Consider the following 22026-nt stretch of genomic DNA (forward strand, 5'->3'; position numbering starts at 1 on the left):
GTATTTAGGGTGTAATATCTTGGGAACAGGCAGCAAAAGCACTACCAAAAGTACGGGGACATTTTCTCATTCATTTCAATGAAAGTGTGTCCAAACCTTTGACTCGTGCTGTAGCTTCTGTGGTCGATGGTAGAAAATGTGACCGGAATCGGAATGCAGGTATTACTTCCCCGGTTCCTACGGACCCGACAGGACAGACCGCATTGCAGAACACCGTGCATAGCTGTGATCCAAGGGTAACACACACACACACACACACACACACCACCTAATCAACAGCTTAGTGAAACAAGTATACAACATTCTCTGCTGCAGGCTCATTGGGAGCAGTAATGAGCCTGCAGCAGAGTCCGGGGTGATGAATGCAGGCGGCTCGGGTTTGAGCTTCGCAGCACCGGCAGATGAATGGAGCGCTCCTCCAGCTGCCCCGCTAGCTAAATGTTACACTCTTGAAACACACACACACACACACACACACACACACACACACACACACACACACACACATGCGCTAACTGAGCAGAAGGCAGGAATAACTTAGGAATGTGCTGTCGGAGATGACCAACCTTCACACGGACACACACGGCGGGTGCTCCAATACACAACAATGTGCCAAACGCGCACACGTTTCACTTCTCTAAGCGTTTACACGCTGACACTTTTGCACTCGACGGAAGTGAAAATTTCCTAGTGGAGAATCGCTCACGCTTCCATTTCAAAAGCTTTTAATGTGTGCTTGCTCCTGCGCCTTCTCCACACTCGCATGCACACGCCTACCGGCATCTTGCTCAACAGGTCAGGATGTTTCACAAGTCGGGACCTGCCTGTCGAGGATATGCCTGCTTGTGTACTGTTGCGTGTGTCTGTGGGGGTTTCACATTACTAACCAGTGAGAAAAATGTGAACTGTTAAAGACTCACTTACACACACACACACACACGGCAGACAAAGTTGTAGTCCCATTACTGCGGCCTCAAAGGAGTCACAGTGGCAGAATGAAACCACGGCCTGTGGGAGAAGAGATGTGTGTGTGTGTGTGTGTGTGTGTGTGTGTGTGTGCGTGTGCGCGCGCGCATGTGAGTTCTGCAGATCCAGAAGTGTTTTTTTTCACCCCCCCAGGAATTAAGTAATTCTCCAAAGGCCAATCGGAGGACAAAGTTTGAAACATAGTTTAATCCGATTGGTCCACATCTTGCACCCCGCCCGTCCCGGGGGGAGGACCGCCAACAACCGGGTGATTCGGAGGCCCAATGTAGTCACAAAAGGAGAAATGACGAAGCCACGCGCTCCAAAACCTGATCTAAGGATATTGACTTTAGTAGAGACACCTGACAATGTGCTTTAATGAAACCTCTTAACGCAGGGAAAATGGAAATCAAAATGCAATCAAAGCCTCGGGGGCGGAGACGTGGATCAAATGAGCAACATAGATGTAGTAAGAATGCTTTGGGAGTGAGTGCAGGACTAAACAAATATTTACAGTGCGTCCTCTGTGTTTATGGCTGGGTTTACGACCACACTCCTCCTCTTGCCCTCGTCTTCGTCCACAGACCACGCCGTCCTTCAGGCCAAGGTGGCCCTTAGGTCTATTTTTGCCATTGTGCGGTACGACTATGGTCCAATGTTCTGTGTGCGTGCGTCGATAGAGGCGGTATGTGTGTTGCAGTATCAGTCATGGTGCTCTATTCCAAAGATATGTCTTAAGATGTGTGTGTTTTTATTTCTCCCACGGTCTCACACAAGCACACACACACACACGCACTGGCCGTGTTTTATGTCTGGAGAGGCAGTTGAAACTGATAAAAGATGGATAAAATGTATTTAATGGAAGCGGGAGAGACTGAACATAAACCCACCAAAATCACTCTTTTGTTCCATCAGTTTTTCTGCTTGCTGCTTCCTATACATTAATTGCAAACCTCCAAAAATATTGATATAAAAGTGGACTGTCATTCCCACGTGGTTCATGAACATAGTTACCCCTTTATCAGTTAACTTGAACTCTTTGCTGTTTGGTATGGTATCGTATGTTATTGAACAAATGAATTGACCCTAACATAACCTGATTATGCCATCTCTAATGCTGGAGCTATGCTGTTATAAAAATAGGATATGATTATTATTTCCCAGAAAGTAAAAATGAAAATAAATTACTTCCACTACTCTTCGCTTAGTAAGGAGATTAAAGGGCCGTGGTGCATTTATCATTGACTTTCTTTTGTACAAGTTAAATAGATTTCTTTAAATTTTGAAATGTAGGAAATTGCTACCATTGCTAAACATCACGGAGCTGTACACTAGAGACTGAGGCCCTCATGGACGTACATTTGCAAACGTAGCGTTTTCAGCGACAAAGCGCTCGCTGTGATACTTCAGCTCAACGGGTAACCAGCGCCTTTCTCCGCCCACAATACCGCACATTGTGTGCATTTAAACGCACAATTGAATGGCCCTCCTTCTCTATTTCTATTGTGAGTGCAGACTGCGATATTCCCACCGCTGATGCTATGACTGTTTGAAATGATGCCAACGCTTGTAACGCAGCGAGGAGTTTAACAATTCCTGAAATGGAACGTGAACGCTGAGTGAACGATTATTTTGCGTGGCTGCTGAATCTGAATCTGTTTTTTTTATCCGAGGAAACTCACATTCTGGTGTTCTGTACATAACTGGGCGCTCTTTACGCATCCTCTCCCATCTCTTTATGGGAAACTCCCCCTTTCCCATTGAGCGTCGCGTGAATGCATGACACGGAAAAGCGCAATTTGACCTTTTCCTGTTTCTGCACGTTCATCTCTATGCTTTCGCGCGTCGTGAACATTTACCGCCTGTATACTATTTTATGGCAAATCCTCCTATGGTTGGTGATTGATATCAGTCTGGACCAAAGTGGGAGACGGACCAACCAATGAACGCGACCATTCCTAGAACACCACTAATGTGGCAGAGTGGCACTATTGTGGCACTATTTATGCAAAACTAATCTCACTGTGTCCTGCCTTTTGATCTGCTAACGTGGACTCTCTGTTCTACTCATTGAGTGGTTGTCTGACACATATCTGTCATTTAGGAGGTGGAGATTCTTGACATCAACACCATCAGGGACACCAGAACCGGAAAATACGCCAAACAACCAAAGGTCAGTAACGTGTGTACGTCTTTGCGTGTGACAGAAAGAAGCTGTCGCCTCCCGCTGTCGATAACTTTGTCCACCGACCAGACCAATGTGTGACTGTCCCACAAAATATGCGTGTGCGTGTTTGTGCGTGTGGGCACTTCCACTCTCAGCTGACGGCGTGAAAGGTGAGAGAGCGCTAATGAGTCTGCTGACAGATGGTGTTAAGGTTTGCGGAAGCTCTCGAGGGAGGACTCAATCCTTTGTTCTCGTCCCGGCCGGAAACGAGGACACGAATGAGTCAATTCGTTTAAATTCAAAAATCAAAAAGTATTTAATGACTAAACAACGTAGTAGGGATTACAATTACAAAGTGAAATACTAAGCGAACAGTGGAATATTTCGCGAAATAGAGAATCCTCTGAGCAAGTCTGAAGTGACTTATCAACGCGGCTGCAGGAGAAGTTCTAACAGTCTTTTCCCCGCCATGGTCCTTTGAAACCTCTTGAGGTGTGTCTTCCTTGGTGCATTTGAATGTCATTGGCCTCTTCTCCAAAGGGTCACCTCCTCCATTGTCCCTTCCACGTCGAGGTGTGAAGCTGCAGCTGTAACCTGAAACCTCTCTGTCCTAGCTGTCCCTCACACTCCAATGCACTCAATGTAGATACATTCGGCTTTATGCCCCAATGAGTGAATTTAACAAAGCATACATCGTTTAAGTCTTCATCTTGTAACTAGTACACTTTCATTACAACAACCCATCACTAATGATCACCGTTCATCACACTTCATCATAAGATCTAAAACAGTTCATGTGGTTCAATTCTCAAGACATTTGCCTCAGTCGGCTGCCTTACATTAAGTTGTTCATTTATTACCTGACAGGAGAAAAAACTCCCAGAAAACCCTCTTTGGGGATAAAATTGGGAGAAATCCATAAAGAACGGCAATTGGCATCCGTCCCCAGGTTTTAACATCACATTGTAACAGAATGTTAATGTGTGCAGTGTTTATATGATTTAAATGACTATGAATTGTGTTTGATTGAAATTGCATTCACTTCATCTAACATGTTAATGTAATAACTAATATCTAACATCACACAAACTATAATTCTAACACTAAACATTATTACACGTACTATAATTTCCTGACTAGGGGTGCACTTCTGGCTTAAATCCCTAACAATTGGCGTCAGACAGGAAGTGATATAACCAGTGACCGTTGGGGAGGAAGTCGCTGCGTAAGATCGTGGCTCGAGCCGAGGGATCGAGCTGTGTGTCCGTGGCTGGAGCATGTGCACTTGTTGACATGGTTCAGGCCTTGATTTAGAAAAACAACCCAAAAAGACAATTTGCTTCGGTCAGTACATAGCAGGATTTTACACTCGTACCCCACCTGCAATCTGTAGTCAAAGCAACAAATCGTGAAATTTGGCACAACATTTATTTGGTATTGTAGACACCTATTCTGCAATAACTGAAATTAAGCCTGGGCCAAAAACTCATCAGCAATATTTAAAGTGTGACATTTTGTTTTGTGATGTGTCAAAATTGAATCTGGTGTAAAAAAATAAATAAAATTAAATCCTTCTGAACATGTAAATAATCTGCTGTTTATTTGTTCTGTTTATTGGTGAGTTTCCCAATGTTGCTGTGAAAAATCCACAGAACACACTGAAAACTGCTTTACAAGGACCTTTTATTTAGTAGATGGGAGTTCCAAAGAAAAATCGTTAATAGTGAGGTCTGCTTACTGTCTTTAGTCACAGGAAGGCTGTTGGAGGTTCTCTTGATTCGAGTGAGCTGCTCCTTTACAGTCTTGCTTTCTGCTTGATAGCAATGGCCACTGTGTGCTCCTCCATAGCAGTATGTTTCTGGATAAACAGTCTTCCAAGTGAATTCATTTAATTTAAATGAAAGAGAGACACGATGGAGAGTGAGTGACTGGAAGAATGCACTGAATTGATGGAGAGACGCTGAGCGTCAGAAGGAGAACTGGTGGGAACAACAGAGTGGTTTAAAAAGGAGGAAAGAGTCGTTTGCTTAATTAGATCAGAGTCCTACCGCACATGCATCACGTTTACTGTTCCTAGGAGCCGCAGAGATGGGGTCATGAGCGGGAAGGATGTAAAAAGATCTTGTGCACAAGTCAAACCAGCAGTGTTGTCAATATATTGTGTGTCATGTCTGAATTGGCTGTGTTGTGTGTGTGTGTGTGTGTGTGTGTGTGTGTGTGTGTGTGTGTGTGTGTGTGTGTGTGTGTGTGTGTGTGTGTGTGTGTGTGTGTGTGTGTGTGTGTGTGTTGGTTTGTGTGTCAGGACGCCAAGCTGCGGGACGTGCTTGGCTTCGGTAAGGGTGACAACGTTGAAGGAAAGCTGGTAACGGTTGTCCATGGCAACGACCTGGTCAACATCTCCTTCCTCAACTTCCAGGCTATGCAGAAAGATGCAGCAAAGGTAACCATGGAAACCGGCCCCACCGCCGTCCCATAACCTGCCCACTTACTTTTACTTGCCTTTTAATATTCCTTCCTTCCTTCCTGTCGTGCCCTTCCTCCTTATCCACCTCGACTTGTTTCTTTCCTTCCCCTGATTACTCATTTAACTATGTTGACATCCAGGCATCTGCGTTGTAAAGAGTGACTCTTTCCTGTGTGTGTTTGTGGGGGTTTGTGTGTTGTGTATAGAAACAATTTCCCTTAGTTTTCACATCAGACGCAGTCAAACGACCGTGTTTTAGCATCTCACGCCTGTGTTTTTCCAGATTTGGACGGATGAGCTGTTCACTTTGGCCACAAACATACTTTCCCAGAATGCATCGCGGCACACCTTCCTCCTCAAAGCGTGAGAAGCTTTTATGTCCTCTTTTGACATTAGCAAACATTCTTGGACCGTTGTGTTTTTAAAGCCTCTGTCTGTTTCAGGTACACAAAGTTGAAGCTGCAGGTGAATCAGGATGGAAAAATCCCTGTGAAGAAGTAAGAAACCATTTTAAAGTCTACACAGAATTTTAAACACAAGTGTGTTCAGTCTTTCTCTTGTAACTCTTTGTTATGTAAATGTGATCCTTTCGGACTCTAATTCTTCATGTTTGACTCACGATAAAACATGAAAAACACCTTCTAAACAGCCTCTCTAAACTTTCTGTTTCTTTCAGCGTTCTGAAGATGTTTTCAGATAAAAAACGCGTGGAGACGGCTCTGGAGCAGTGTGGCCTCGTCAATAACAAGGTAATCATCAGAAGTGATCGCTGACCACAGGGTTATTCACAATCTGCCTGTGTGTTTTGCTTCATACGTGAGATTTGAATCGTCGCAGCTCGTTCTCTCACCCTGTGGTGTTGCACAGCATTCTTTGCATGCCTCTGCAAACTGAGGAAGGCAAAGAAGGGGCTGCGGGCCTACAGGACCGTCGCCATGAAATACACCTATTGATTGAACTGTCAACGGTGTCGCAAGGATGAAGCACACAAGTTTAGTTAGTGAGTTTTACAAATGCTGGTGGGTGGATTGTGTCTCAGCCGGGGGGTTTGCCCCGGTCCCTCCGGTCTGGGCAGAGCCGAGCCGACCAGTTGCCGTCCGGTACCCTCGTGTCTACCACACAGTAGAGTCCTGTTTTTCTCCTCTTCTTTCAACAGGAAAGCAAATAAGCTTTTAAATAATTTCCCTCATGTTAAACCATCCATTTGTCATTCATTCATGTATGTTGCCATTTGGGTTTTACAGATACTAGATTTGATATAGAAATAATATCTGGCTTAATTTATTATTTTAAGCTTAAGAGTCCAACATCATGTCAAAGGCCTTGATTGTAAATACAGTCTAAGGTACCAAAGGCCTGTAGTTTGCTAAGTTTAAACTAGGTTTCTTATGCATTCATAACCTCTGCAATCTTTCTCAAAAATCAGTTTGGAGTCACAAGACATTTCTTTTTTGAATAAGGGACCAGATTGTGCAAACTGCACTGTCAGTGTCTTTGTCCATTGTTGTGATCTAGTGCCTCCTGCCGGCTGAATAGGACATCACACAAGCGGATGAAGACTGAGAATGCATTTTATTTCTCTCTTCCTTTTCCTGCATATCTTTTGACACAATCCCCACTGTTCTCATTCAGGCTGAGGGAATAAAGCCAGACGATTTCACGTGGGAGGCCTTCCAGAGGTTTCTCGACAGCCTCTGTCTGCGGCCCGAGATACAGAGCATCTTTGAGGAAAGGTTTGGGACCTTTGTTGACACTTTTTCAAAGTTACGTTTTCACGGTTGCCAGTCTCCATAATCCTTTCAGTAACTGTATCTCTTTTCTCCAGCGGCTCCAAGAGGAAGCCGTTCATCTCTCTGGACCAGTTGATGGACTTTATTAACCGCAGGCAGCGAGACTCCAGGCTGAACGAGGTGCTGTACCCCCCCTTGAAAAGGGAACAGGTCCGACAGATCATGGAGAAATACGAGACCAACGCCAGCCAGCTCGAGAGAGGTTAGCCACTTTTTTTTTTAGTTCGTCTTCTGTTTATATCCAAAGCAGCTTAAAACATGCAATCCTCTTTCCTGAGATAGAAATAATGCTGTAAATAATTCCAGCATGTAAAAATCAGTCCGTTCTCTGCTGGACAACAGGTTAGTGTACGTGCAGCTGCATCTTCTTGTTTGGCACAAAGCAAGGTCTACAGATTACAGATTTCTAAGTACCACTGATTTCCTGTGGTTTCATTGCAGCACCAAACCAAGGATCTCTTTCCCTCACGTCAAACACCCAGAGTGTATTTGCGAATCTTATGAAATGTACTCCACATGTTTTGTTGTGGAAAAACTGTACAAAACCAGAGAACAAACAGACCCTGGCTACCGGTACGCTGCTCCGCTAGGACACCGCTAAGCCCAAATGTGTAAGACGATCCACCATCCAGCCCACAGTGCTCAGATGGTTGACGTCCAAAAACTGCCCTTTGCTCTTTTGGGCAGTTTACTCTTAGTGCACATGACGTAAATTTAGTATAGGATCCTCCAGTCTTTGCCGAAAACAAGTTTGACCTTTTTTATGGTCTGTAAACTCTCCCTCTGTCACATACACAGACCAGATCAGTTTGCAGGCTTTCAGTCGCTACCTGGAAGGAGAGGAAAACAGCATCGTGCCCCCAGAGAGGCTGGACATCATCGACGACATGAACCAACCACTGTCCCACTACTTTATCAATTCCTCGCACAACACGTACCTCACAGGTGAGCGAGTACTCACATTAACCAGCAACAGCTCATTGCACACATTGCTTTTTTTTTTGCATGGGATCTAAAACCCTCTTTTCCTGCCTTTTGACCGCGTGTCCTCAGTGGGTCAGCTGACTGGCCTGTCGTCAGTGGAGATCTATAGGCAGGTGCTGCTGACCGGCTGTCGCTGCGTTGAGCTGGACTGCTGGAAGGGCCGGCCTCACGACGAGGAGCCTTACATCACCCACGGCTTCACCATGACCACTGAGATCCCCTTCAAGGTGGTGTTCATTGCTTCGTGGCATTCGTGTGGTTTGGTATTTGTGTCACCTTGCTTGTGTTATTGCTCACATAGGTTATACACGGGGCAAAACATTAAGATGTCAGAGGGCCACAATGTCAATTTACTTTATGCTGTATTGACTTTTATGTCCATGTCCATAAATCCCTGACAGGCCCAGATGCTGTTTGGTTGTTGAAAATATAGAAATTATAAAAGGGATCTTGTTGTGTGGACCCTTTGACCTTTTATGTCTTTGCCTCACTACTGTGTGACGAAGGCAAAGCTCTGATGTCATTTAAAAAAGAACAACTCTGCGTTGCGACACAATCCGACGAATTGTTTGAGTGTCATCCTAACGTTCTCGTTGTGACCCCGACTGTAGGAGGTGATTGAGGCGATCGCAGAAAGTGCTTTCAAGACATCGCCGTACCCCCTCATCCTGTCCTTTGAAAACCACGTAGACTCGTAAGTCTTGGGCCCTGTTTGTTACAACCGTTCCACATGTAAAGGGTTCATTCTGTGAATCCTACTGAATCCTCCACGACGGCCCTCAAGGGCCCGCTTCCGGTGTGGCGGGTTGAGGTACCCAGACAACTTACCTGTGTGTGCCTCTTGATCTGTCAGGGCCAAGCAGCAGGCCAAAATGGCAGAGTACTGCAGGACCATCTTTGGAGACGCCCTGCTCATTGAACCACTGGAGAAGTATCCGGTGAGACTGATCTTCAGACACACACACGCCCCATTTATGTCTTAACTTAACTTCAAATCTACACATAACTTACACACACACACAACATCATCCTGCTCCCAATATTTAGATCTTTGACGAGTAGACCTTCTTTTTCCCGATGTGACGTTATGGGTGATTCTAACAGTGTGCCTCTGAAATGTCGTTAGCTGGTCCCCGGTCAGGCCCTCCCTTCTCCACAGGAGTTGCTGGGTAAGATTCTCATCAAAAACAAGAAGAAGCACCAGCACCACCGACCCTCGAGTAGCGGAAGCATAAGACGCAGAGAGCTGGAGGAACAGTCGTCGCCCAACAACGGTGAGTTCAGGCGACCTCCTGCATCCCTTTTGTGTGGCACGGAGGTCCGATGCTCTGCGGGTTTGGATCCCTCTCACGCACGTCACCAGTGTTTTTTGCCATTGACACGAACTGCACATAGATGCTCACCCTCTGCTTTTGCGTAGACTGCCCACTGACGGACAGCGAGGGAGGCCAGCTGCTCTCCAACGGGGAGGAAAAGCTGGCTGAGAGGATGGTCAAAGACTTTGAGCCTCGCAAATCCCTGGGTGAGTTGCAGGGGGAACGTCGAGGGCGGGCGGATTGGATTCTAAAGTTAGACGTTGTGGCATAATGTGCAATCAAAACTCTGCTCAGGAGGCGAGGGGGAAAGCGAGGAGGACGAGGACGACGAGCCGACGGCGGAGCTGAAGAAGCCAAACTCGGACGAGGTAAGAGCCGGCGGGAACGGGGCCGGCGGCTGGTTGGACGGGACGAGGGGCCGATTGGCGGATCTCTGACGGCTATCTGCCTCCCGCAGGGTACCGCCAGCAGCGAGGTGAACGCCACCGAGGAGATGTCAACTCTTGTCAACTACATCGAGCCTGTCAAATTCAAGAGCTTCGAGGTGGCAAACAGTAAGTGTGTGTGTGTGTGTGTGTGTGTTTGAATTTGAGGGGGCGTTGACAAGCCTCACTGCTTTTAACTACCTCTCTGGAGTAGCTCATTAGGCGGACCGGTCCGCTGTGTGTACTCATTTGTGGTCAATGATTGGTCTCACAGATTTTCTAAATCAATTTCCGTAGTGGTGAGTTCTTTCGCTTATTTCGCTCTCCATCTGTCCTCCAGAGAGGAGGAAGTTCTTTGAAATGTCTTCGTTGGTGGAAACTAAAGGCATGGACACCCTGAAGAGCTCCCCCATCGAGTTTGTCGAGTATCCCCCCCCCGTTCCTTCACGGAAAACCCGCTTTGAGAGATGTGCTAATGTGTACGTGCATAAACGTTTGTGTGTGTTAAAGTGCTTATTTTGTGTTTAAGCTCAAGTCTTCAAAGCTTTGACTTTAAAACACGCACATAATCACGTTTGCCTTTTTATCTGCCACGTTCAATTACATTTAACCAGCGGTCAGTGCCCACGTGGGCCACATACACGGCGTTTGGCTCTTAACAACACTCCTCCAGGTACAATAAGAATCAGCTGAGCCGAATCTACCCCAAAGGAACCCGGGTGGACAGCTCCAATTACATGCCTCAGCTCTTCTGGAATGTGGGCTGCCAGATGGTGGCGCTAAACTTCCAAACACTCGGTGAGTTTGTTTCAGATGCATCCACGGGAGGAATAAACACAAATAGGATATTGTGTCCCCTTTTAAATAATTGCAATGTCCGGGACATCCAAGTCAAAGCATATAATGTAACCTATCTTCTGAAATATAACTTTTACTGCCTCATTCCCCTCATTTCCATTTCTCGCCTCTCCATTACGCTCTGCTAGACCTTCCTATGCAGCTGAACATGGGTGTGTTTGAGTACAACGGCCACAGCGGCTACCTGCTGAAACCCGAGTTCATGAGGAGGACGGACAAGCACTTTGACCCTTTCACAGAAAACATCGTGGACGGTATCGTCGCAAATACGGTCAAAATCAAGGTAAAGTGGAAAAAAAGTGACTTTTCTTTTTTTTGTATTCAAGTTCTTTGTGAGTTTTTACTGTGAACATACGTCATTTAACACCCACCAGGTGCTCTCGGGCCAGTTTCTCATCGATAAAAAGGTGGGCGTGTACGTGGAAGTGGACATATTTGGACTTCCTGCTGATACGAAGAGGAAGTACAGAACCAAAACATCCAACGGGAACTCGCTGGACCCCGTGTGGGACGATGAAATGTTTGTGTTTAATAAGGTGCTGTTTCCAGGATTTCTTTCTCTCGCCCTTCAATGTTGGTCACTTAGCAAACTCGTAAATGTTCTCTAAACCTCTCCGGTGGAATAAACAACCCTGTGTCTCTCCAGGTGGTCCTTCCCACGCTGGCCTCTCTGAGGATAGCGGTGTTTGAAGAAAACGGCAAGTTTATTGGACACCGGATCCTCCCCGTGTCGGCCATTAGACCGGGTGAGTACACGTTCCCAAACACCCGTAAACACATCCGGGCGCTGTCGAGGGTTAAGAGTTGAGCCCGGTTCAGTACGTCTGACCTCAGTGGGCACGGTGCTGGAGAGGGTGGTCTGGTTGTCCGCTGTGGATGCTTATTTCTCCAGTGTCCCCCTCGTCATTTGTGTGTGTCTATTTGTCCCTCTCCTTCCTGTTTAGGGTACCACTACATCAACCTGAAGAACGAGCTGAACCAGCCTCTGCTCCTGCCCTCGCTGCTGGTTTACGCCGAAGCTCAGGACTACATCCCCAATGAACACCAGGGTGAGAACTCGCTGGAAAGCAAATGGATGTAGAGATCAGAAGGTCAAATCCAGCACTTTCCATTTGCACAGAGACACGTGACTTGACTAGGACTTACGTGATAAATATGACAAAGCACCCTATGGTCTAGAATATGCAATCGCACGGCTATCCGTGAACTAAAGGCACTGTTTGTCTTATTTGTGTGTGCATGTGTGTATTTTCAGAGTACGCAGAGGCTCTGACCAACCCCATCAAACACATCAGTCAGTTGCATAAGAGAGAGACGCAGCTGGCTGCTCTCATAGAGGACAATAGCGAGGTAAGACACTTACAACCAACCCGAAAAGCACGTCCGCCCTCCACCCGCCCCGTTCAGCTCATCTTCCTGTTGTTTTCCTCCAGCATGTCCCCAACCAGCCCAAAGACGGAGAGAAGACAAAGATGGAGTGGGAAGACATTTCACAAAGTCGACCCCAACTCCCCGTTCCAGTACTGGAAAATGCCCCCGACATCATCAAGTTACCTGCACCGGGTAGAGACCTCTCTCAATCACGTCCACATGTTTTCTCAATGTCTACGCATGTAAACACACACACCCACCCACACACACACACACACACACACACACAGGGAGGGCTTTGTCTGCTCTGACTGTTCGTCTACGTCTCAATTCGTGGGTTGCGTCCCCATGAGGAGCTGGTCTGGCTCCTCCAACGGCCGCATAGGCTGAACCAAGCCGTACTTTGTGCTGTAAATTAGCGGATTGTATCCTTGTGAGAAATCAAAAGTATCTTAAAGAATACAGAAATAGTCAAACGCGAGCCGTAAGCACAGACGGGAGTTCAATGACTCAATTTAGCTGAAAAGGGACAGAGTTTCCTGCTCCTGTGGGGTGCAAGAAAGTCTGACCAAGCCCCTGGTGTAAAGAGAAAACATTAGAAGTTAATGAGAGAAGTTAGTGTGTGCATGAGATTACCCCCCCCCACCGTGTTTTTACTCAACTCTGGGGGAAATACTTGCACTATCCATGCAAACTGTGCATTTCACGCAATGTTTATTTAAAATTATTTTTAGAAATTTCTTTTTTATGAGAAATATTGTTTGTCTGATTGACTTCCCATCATCCATTTCACACATGCTGTCTCTGTGCTTCTCCTCCTGTGTTTCTTTTGTGTTTGTGGTCGCGCACTCGTGTGTGTGTGTGTGTGTGTGTGTGTGTGTGTGTGTGTGTGTGTGTGTGTGTGTGTGTGTGTGTGTGTGTGTGTGTGTGTGTGTGTGTGTGTAGCTCAAAGTCCAAAGGAAGACCTCATTGCCACTGTTCTAGCAGGTGAGGTCACTTCAGCACGTTCCTTCTCACACAGAAACCCGTTAAACAACCTGTCCTTCACGTAGAGCTTAAGATGGACAAGCCAGGAGCTGGTTGGTGAATTCCACCCAATGATGTGATGATTGGCCATGATCGTATCATTCTGCTTGCTCCTCAGAGGTCCAGGCTCAGTCCATAGAGGAGTTGAAACAGCAGAAGAACTACCTGAAGGTGCTAAAGAAACAGGGAAAAGAAATCAAAGAGATGCGTAAGAAACACCTGAAGAAGGTACACTCACAGAGTTGAAACTTTCAATTCATATTTTCATCCATAGATATGCATAGAAACTGGAGATGAAAAGGCCACTATGTTGGCAAAAATTGCTTCCCTTTGTTAATGCAACACAAAACAGCTTATCTACATTTAGCTTGTGCGTGTTGTTGTTGTTGTTGTAGGTGTGGAACCTGAGTAAAGAGCAGAAGAGTCGCAATTGCCAGCTTCAGTCCGACACCCAGAGGAGACGCAGTCAGATGGAGAAGCACCTCAAACGTAGCATCAAGAAAAAGTAGGGAGAGAGGATGGATGGATGTGTGGGAACCGTACGATAAAGTGTGTCCATCAATCGATTGGTGATGTGACGACAAATGGAACTAAACTGTGTGTCCTAATCTAATGATCCTGACGACTGTGTGTGCAGCGAGCCTCATGACCCGGTGCAGCGTGACCTGACCGCGTTGGATCAGGAGCTGGAGAAGCAGACGGTCCAGCTGAGGGAATGGCAGATGCAAGAACTGCTGAAGCTCCGACAACAGCTTCACTCACTGGAGAGAGAGAAGCATCAAACACACCTGCAGGAGGTACGACTGTGCACAGCCTGCTTTCTTTGGTCCCCTTTGTTGTGGCTATGCAAGGATTCACGCGGAGTTGTGTTACTTGATTTGCCCGTGCAGGCCTGCTGATGGACATTAGCCTGTTGCTAAATCCAGTACATGGCAGCTCTTCTCCTTTTTCAGATTGATATATTTTTGTAGCACATGCTCCCTGTTGTAAATATATGTGAAACACTAAACATTTACGAAACCAAACTAGAAAAACACCTGCACGCATCCATGTTTGAAAAGTGTGAATTCTCTCCTGCAAACTGAACACACTTCTGCATCCTCAAGGTGACACACTGTCACTCGCAGGAATTCTTAAATACACAAAAACGTCATTACCAGAGTTCATTACCAGCTGACCTCGTAGGAACGTGGCACATCTGCACAGCGATTTGCTGACAGGTGGTCGTCTGCTGCTGTGTCTTGTTAGGCCTTGCAGAAGTTAAAGGAGACGACCGTTGAATGCCAAGCAGCTCAGCTGAAGAAGCTCAAGGAGACGTGTGAAAAGTAAGTGCAGTCGTTTCCCCTTTGCACGGCCAGATAGGAAAGGACGGAACCCAGAGGTCACCGCCACAGTGAACTTCTTCTTTTCGTAGTTCAGTATTATTAAGTCTGCGCAACATGTGCAATATTTGAAACGTGTTCAGGTGTTGTGATGTAATTGCGTTTGCAGGGAGAAGAAAGAACTGCAGAAAATCCTGGACAGGAAGCGACAAAACAGCATCTGCGAAGCCAAGACCCGCGACAAAGACAAGGCGGAAACGTAATGGGCTCGTCTGAAATTCCAGACGTTTGTTGGATATTTTGGCAGTTTCACACTTATGTCTTTTAATCCTTCTTTTTAACATGTATTTTCCACGCTATCTCTCTCCCCGAAGGGAACTGAATGAGATCAACAGAAAACACATTCAAGACTCTGTCTCGTTAATCCGCGGGGTAAGTGCACAAGCACACGCATGCTTATCTCCAGCTACTTTACAGCACACAAAGTAAAGCAAAGTGGGGAAAACTTGATGACGGTGGCAGGAAAGAAAACCCTGTCATCCACTTTACTCAGACTCTTGTCACACATTATCTTGCTTTCTTACCTACCTCTTTTCATGCCATGTTTGCGTTCCGTATTTTCCCACTTCCCCTGCAACCCCTCATTTTTCTCCAGCTGGAGGAGGCTCAGACCCGGAGGCAGGATAAGCTGATGCTGCGTCAGCGGGAGGTGCTGCAGCAAATAGACGAGGAACTTCCACTGGTGAGATCAAATCACATCCACTCGCACACACTGCGCCTGAATGCAGCTTGCTTCATAGTTCCCCCGGTGCGTCTCTCGCGCAGATGCAGTCCAAGTTGGAGCGGGAACTAGAGCAGGAGTATCAGAGGCTGCCGGAGGAGATCTGCCAGCACCTCCAGTTGGAGCTCAAAAGCAAAGGTCTCCGGAAAGACGCCCTGTTCTCGTCCCATTGCCACCGCAGCAGCCCGAGCCCCGGCCCCGGCCCCGGCCCCGGCTCCGGCCCGCCCTCCAACTGCTCCACGCCGTCTTACCCGTCGACGCCCGATCGGATCTCCTGGACCCGCAGCATGGACAATAGCACGGCGTCGTTGGCCGATTCCACCTCCTCGTCCACCACTCCCGTCCTTTCAGAGGCCGAGATGTCGTTCAGCTAGAATTCTTACTTGTTAAAAGGAAAATACAGTTCTTTCAAGTAGGGTCCATAATTAATATAATGTGGGATGTAATGATGTTAATAATCTAATTTTATTCCTTCTTTTACTACAGACTGTTTAGTTCCTGTCTACAGAGTTATATTATTTTTTATTTAGCTGTTTGTCAGATACACATCGTGACTTTTGTTGGAAGATGTGTGTCCAAACTTTTGGATTTTTTACATTCATTGTCTGTCCGTCTTGCTTTTAATGTCATATTCTTTCATTATTGCCTTTTTCTATGGTCAGTAAGCTTTGCTGTGGGTTTGCCACATCTCGAGCTTCTTGTTCACTCCACTTCAGCTGTGGCTTTCAGCTTGCTTTAACCTCTTCATTGACACTTTTTAAAATCTTTAAATTGTTGGGATAGGAGCCGCGTTAGAAAATTGCTGCCATTGCACATTGTAGGTTACCTGTGGCTGGCCCAGGCGATTACAGCTCATCTTTTAGGATTGAAACCTGCAACTTTAGATCAGATGTGATTGCTTCATAATGCCTCATGTCCAACAAAAACATTAACTATTTTGACCGTCCGCCTATGGAGCGGTCTGCGTGGCAAAAAACAAAATCTTCTCCCCTTTTGCAAGTCAAGTCTTTGCGGTTGGAACGATAGTAGCCAGAAACTTTTCTTTTCTTTTTTTTTTTAGCTGCAATTGCAGAAGCGAACCAGCAGGCGGTGCTGAAGGCTTAGCTGTTGTTTTTAAACGGGAGGTTTGATCCTTCCATTCATCCATCCTGATTATCCTATTATACTTGTTCCCCCGACACACTCGCCCGTCTCAGCGGGATTTGCAGCGTCACTGATCAGAATATGTTCTCTGACCTTTTAAACCCCAACTCAAAATCCAGCGACAGTTGCATGAATGAGGTGGAGGCAGGTGTGTAAGTGTGTGTGTGTTGAAGTAAGGGTTTTAGTGATGTAACACCCTCTTTCGCACACACCTGCCTGACACTGTGTTTTACTGAGGCTTCTATGAGCATTTTATCCACAGTTTAAGTGGCAGTATGTTTGTGAAGAAGTTAATCTCTGGATGAGAAATCTGAATGTTCTTACTCGATGGAAAAAGTCTGCAGTTTGTGCGTGAATGTGTGTCTTTCCATCTTTGTGCATGTAATTACTTTTCCCCTTTTGCAGCCTAGAGAGAGACAACATGCTTAGGCTGCACTTTGACATTTTAATATATACAACAACGAAAAAAAGATTAGCTGGAAAGAACCATCACATCTCTGTTGACAGCTTGATGCTTTATTTCACTGAAATGTTTTACTTCTTATTGCCATTAGGGTCCAGCAATTGTGGGCATGAAAACGTCCAGTTCTGTTGTTCCCAGACGTGTCGGAGGACACAGGAACGGCTACATTCCACATGGTTCCCTCAGTGTTCAAGCCAAATACTGAATGTGGAATTTTCATGCACAAATGGTACCTTTATGTTAGGATTCTGTCTTTTTCTCTATCAACTTTTTGTTTTACTGGAGACTTTTAAAATGCAATGTTGTTGTTTTTTTCTTCCTTGTGTTTTCCACCTCGAGTGGTAAAATGACGGCACGAATTCTGTGTAAATGGTTGTTTTTTGTGTGAATTGTACTACTGACTAGTGCTGAAGAGGGACAGAGGGCAATGAAGGGAGAGCAAAGAAACTACTTTTTTTTTTTTTTTAGAGGAGAGATTTTTAGACGACATTTCTGCCCTGTCCTCTTCCACCTCCCTCCTTCAATGAGCACTGGCTGCCTGTCTGTCTGACCCCCCCGACCCTCCTGTAAACCAAACGTCATTGTAAACTATCATCTATTTAAATGGAGCTTTGACAATGTTTTTCTTTTGTCGTTATTTGAGTTTTCATAGATGCATGAAATAATAACTCAGTCAGTTGAACAATTTGACGTTTGTAGTTTCTCCAACGTATCAAGTCTACGTTGCAGAGATAGTACGTAATATCTTTCCAGGTCATTTAAAACTCATCATTGAGCTCCGCTTTTTCAGGTCGACCGCCATAAAGAATGTAACTTGGCGGGAAAACGCAGCTATGAGATATTTGGTTTGTCTTATAGCTCATTTCCAGGACTTAATATCAAACACACCTTGTGGGGCCGGCACTGGAACGAGCACCTTCACCTTGTGATTGCTCACAATTTAAGTCAAAGTTTGCCCGCCTGCATGCAGTGTGCTACGTTGCATGAATTATGTCTAATGCTTTGGAGCAGCTAGTTTGTGGGATTTGATTTGCTTTATGATGTAAGGATACTGGTAAAACAGTCAGCCATCTCCCCAAATCCAATGGTTTATTTAGTACGGCGATGCATTGCTCACATGTTGTCTGCTTTTAGTGTCGAGGTGGTCCAACCCATTTCCAAATCCAGTGGCAAGTATTTGGATATATTTGTACATTATTGCTAATTACACTGATTATTTTAAATCTCATTTTAGCTGAGATTATTTTCATTTTAAATGCACTGTTACTATTCTGTGTGTTTTGTTTTGTTCCATTTAAAATCTATCTTCGCTTCCTGTGGCATAGTCATCAATACAACCCTCTTTGTTAATTTAATGCATAAACTAAATGTACAATCATTATGTTTTGCTAGGTGATAATAATGATGAGGTGATGATGTCTTTTCTAAATTCAATCAGTTGATTTCAGGTTCACTGAGTACATACTATGACCTATTGATTGACTGCTAGCTCTGAGACTGGACACGAGGTGCTTTCAAACTGAACAGTTTTAGTTTGAATACTACGATCGTCTAATGATGATAAGTGAGTGGTTAAATGCCCCGAACAACCTGAAATTATTCAAAACGCCTCATTTCATTTTACAGCTGGTCATTCAGAGTTAAAGCTGCACTAATTCCTATTTTTATTTTAACGTTGGACCAATTGATCATGTGAAAGGGTCACACGCATACACATTTTTATCCATTAAATGAGAGAATGTGTCCAAACCTTTGACTCGAGCTGTATGTATCTCATCCTCATGTCTGCCGTTACATTTTATGTTCACATTTTTCATTTAGCTGACGCTTTTATCCAAAGCGACTTACAATAAGTGCACCAACCAAGAGGGTTCAGACCCAGAACAATAAAAGTTAAGAAAGCCAAATCCAAACAGCCAAAGTACAAAGTGCATTACTTCACAAACGACATGCTAAATCATTAGAATTTGCACAGTACACATAGTACACATAGTACTACCTGCCAATCCCAGGGTTGAGCCTGGAGTCAATACTCCTGGCAGGCTTTTTGCAATACAGGTAAAACTAGGATCACTAAACATAAGATAGAGGATGAAAGACATTTGGATATCGGCCTTTGAACGATGGTCTAGATTGACTTCACGTGTAAACCTTGTGCTTCTTCACTCCATGCTTCTATTTGGCCCGTGCTGCTTTTGCACACATGAAAAGAGAGACGGAGAGGAGCGGGACGTCCGTACGCACTTTTGACTATTTGGCCCGTGCTGCTTTTGCACACATGAAAAGAGAGACGGAGAGGAGCGGGACGTCCGTACGCACTTTTGACCTCGCAACATGAACTTTATGTTGCGAGCATACGTGTGTGTTATGCGCACTGCAGCATTACTAACACAAACCCTCCTTGACTCTGCTCTCATTGGACATATGGTGTCCAATAAGTTTCCCTCAGGCTCTCCCCGAGGCCTCTGGCTGTCATGTCTTCTCTCCCTCATTTTCCTCCCCTCTCTACCCCACTGTTCCACTTCCTTTTCTTTAGTGTGTATCCATAATGAGAGCATCTTTACGTTTGGACTACACTAGTTAGATTGATTTAAAATAAGCCATGTTTGTGCTTGTCAGATAGCAAAGAGAGCATGTGGTTTACATTCGGGCAGGATAAGTTATTTTTACTCTGTGCATGTGTATATGTAGGGACGTGTAAGGGAATGCTATTCAATGATCCACGTGTAATATTTCATTCATTGTGTAAATGAGAAATAAACTTGATTCTTCCTGTTACAGAGCTGAGCCTTTGCTTTCTTGTGTGATGAAGACACTGTTCGTGCACAATCATAGACGGGACTGACTGTTGCTGCAACATTTACAGCTCGTGGTGAATGTGGTTGTTTAAGCCCGTCCCCGTATTTCAGGCTTTCTTGCACTTAGCTGCAATCCATTTGTAATAAAACGTCTAAATTATTTAATACTTTTTGTCATGTCGTTTGCTTTGACTTTATTTCATATGACACACTCAGTTTTGAGCCGCAGCTTTTCCTTCAAACTCATTTAGATGCGTCAGTGTTTGCAGAAAGTAGAGAGACCAGAAACTGTCATGGAAATATCCGAATATATCTGGGGAGGGCACACTAGAAATACTGGGCTCAACAAGCTGGGATGGAACCAGAGAGGAGAGGCAAGAACTGTGTTGAGCATATTGCTGGTTCAGACCGACAGCAGAGAACATATGTAAGTACAAAATAAAGGAAAAACATCACATATTACAAGCTTTTTGCAGATTAGTTGTTTCAACATGGATTATACGCCCTTTTCAGGATTTCTTAAACTGTTTTTGGGGGGATTTTGTTGACATTCTGTAGCATTATTGTTTAACAACTTCCTTCAACATACATACATACATATTTGTTTGTTTGGATTCTTCTACATTGCATGATTTCTATATTCACGACACACAATACTGAATGTTTTTAGGCAACAAGCAAGCTGTGATTAATAACCTGACAAACACTTGTTATGGGTGCAGATTTGTAGCATTAAATCTAAGCTACAGTGGAAGCACTGAAATGGGCCGTGGACGATTCAAATAAAAATGCATGCATTTCACGGCACATTCGGGGGATTAGTGCGCACATTCTGGAGAAGTGACCCTTTTTGTGATGCTTTTCATGCTTTACGTAACCGCAGCGCCTTGCTCACAAAGAAAGGTGACACATTGCATCCGACTGTCAGCCTCAAGACGTCAGCTTTATCTTCATACTCTCACCTCAAGTTTGTTTTTCTCCCCTATTATTACTGTTACTATTACTTCAGAGGAGGGAATTGGGTTGAGATGTTATCAACATTTTGTTTATGCTAAATGCATTCAGATGTGTTCACATTTATTATGTTTGAGAACATCGTAGATGAATTGTCGTGCCACCATTTAAATTCACTTTTCTATTTCACAAAATCATTGTTTTAGGCTTAATCCCGCCAAGAAAAACTCATCCATCTCTCACTCACTATATATGTGTGTATATATATATATATATATATATATATATATATATATCCAATTAAACAACTGTCAAAATGTGTTAATGCATGAAGGCAAACGTTTGGACCCCGGAGAGGGAGACGATCGACGTAGCATGTTGCTTTCTGTCTGTTTCTTCATCCCACAGGATAAATCTGTGTGAGCATCGACTCTGTCACGTTCAATCTGTTTATTGCTTTCTCTCAATGTCTGTTCTGGTCACACTCATACCGATCCGTCTGCCTTTCTTCCTCTCTTCTTCCTCACACACTTTTTTTGCTGTCCATCTTCTTTCCCCGTCGTGATGTTCCTCCTCTCCCTCAGGACTGTTGTTTTTACTCTTTGTCTCTTCGTCTTGTTCTCCTCCAACGGAGGACGGAGACTTGTCTTGCTGCCGTGGTTACCGCGGGGTCGCTTTGGGAATAACATCTGCCACTTTGTTGTTTCCTAAACTGACAGAGAAGAACGAGAAAAGGGAAAAAAAACTGCAACAGAGCAGATTTTCATAAACAGTTTCAAACCTCAAAGTTTGGATTTCTTTTTACTCATGAGTCTTAGAAACAGTTTAGAAACACGTGCACACGGCACTTTGGGCCTCAGGACAAATGAGGCCCAAAGTGCCTCAGGACAAATCGGGGAACCAGTGGAGCTGTTTATTGGCCCAGGGGTCCTGGTCAGGTCCCAGGTGTGTGTTGTGCGTGAGTGTTTCATCTCCAGCAACCACTCCCCTCTGGCCAGCGCTATAAATATGATTGTGAACCTTTTTGTGTTGTCAGGTTGCATAACAGCTAAAAAAGCTGCGAGGCTGTTAAGTGAAATGAATTTAGAAAGCGATGCATGAACAAGGGCGGTTTGTGGGTTGACCTTCAAAAAGCACTCGATGGAGGCTGACCCCTCGCATCCACATGGCATGGAGGTTAGCTCTACAGCACAACATT

The 22026-nt window shown here is 45.0% G+C and overlaps 1 protein-coding gene across 1 annotated transcript in view; it reads left to right on the forward strand.

The window, feature by feature from the left end:
• plcb3 (phospholipase C, beta 3 (phosphatidylinositol-specific)) overlaps positions 1-19858 on the forward strand; it is a 38696-nt gene extending 18838 nt beyond the window's left edge. Inside the window, exons 3-34 of the mRNA XM_040181449.2 lie at positions 3071-3139; positions 5436-5573; positions 5881-5960; positions 6041-6094; positions 6274-6346; positions 7230-7330; positions 7423-7589; positions 8186-8332; positions 8441-8598; positions 8983-9065; positions 9225-9309; positions 9498-9645; positions 9792-9893; positions 9982-10055; positions 10145-10241; positions 10453-10537; positions 10786-10910; positions 11099-11253; positions 11345-11506; positions 11617-11716; positions 11915-12019; positions 12226-12320; positions 12404-12533; positions 13287-13328; positions 13486-13595; positions 13763-13872; positions 14005-14164; positions 14616-14692; positions 14859-14948; positions 15064-15121; positions 15345-15431; positions 15515-19858. Coding sequence (XP_040037383.2) covers positions 3071-3139; positions 5436-5573; positions 5881-5960; positions 6041-6094; positions 6274-6346; positions 7230-7330; positions 7423-7589; positions 8186-8332; positions 8441-8598; positions 8983-9065; positions 9225-9309; positions 9498-9645; positions 9792-9893; positions 9982-10055; positions 10145-10241; positions 10453-10537; positions 10786-10910; positions 11099-11253; positions 11345-11506; positions 11617-11716; positions 11915-12019; positions 12226-12320; positions 12404-12533; positions 13287-13328; positions 13486-13595; positions 13763-13872; positions 14005-14164; positions 14616-14692; positions 14859-14948; positions 15064-15121; positions 15345-15431; positions 15515-15844 — 3597 coding nt within the window. The 3' untranslated portion in view covers positions 15845-19858. The remainder of the gene's footprint in view (positions 1-3070; positions 3140-5435; positions 5574-5880; positions 5961-6040; positions 6095-6273; positions 6347-7229; positions 7331-7422; positions 7590-8185; positions 8333-8440; positions 8599-8982; positions 9066-9224; positions 9310-9497; positions 9646-9791; positions 9894-9981; positions 10056-10144; positions 10242-10452; positions 10538-10785; positions 10911-11098; positions 11254-11344; positions 11507-11616; positions 11717-11914; positions 12020-12225; positions 12321-12403; positions 12534-13286; positions 13329-13485; positions 13596-13762; positions 13873-14004; positions 14165-14615; positions 14693-14858; positions 14949-15063; positions 15122-15344; positions 15432-15514) is intronic.
• The last annotated feature ends 2168 nt before the right edge of the window (positions 19859-22026 follow it).

The sequence above is a fragment of the Gasterosteus aculeatus genome, chromosome 7 (assembly GCF_964276395.1).
Source record: "Gasterosteus aculeatus chromosome 7, fGasAcu3.hap1.1, whole genome shotgun sequence".
In the NCBI taxonomy this organism is placed as follows: domain Eukaryota; kingdom Metazoa; phylum Chordata; class Actinopteri; order Perciformes; family Gasterosteidae; genus Gasterosteus; species Gasterosteus aculeatus.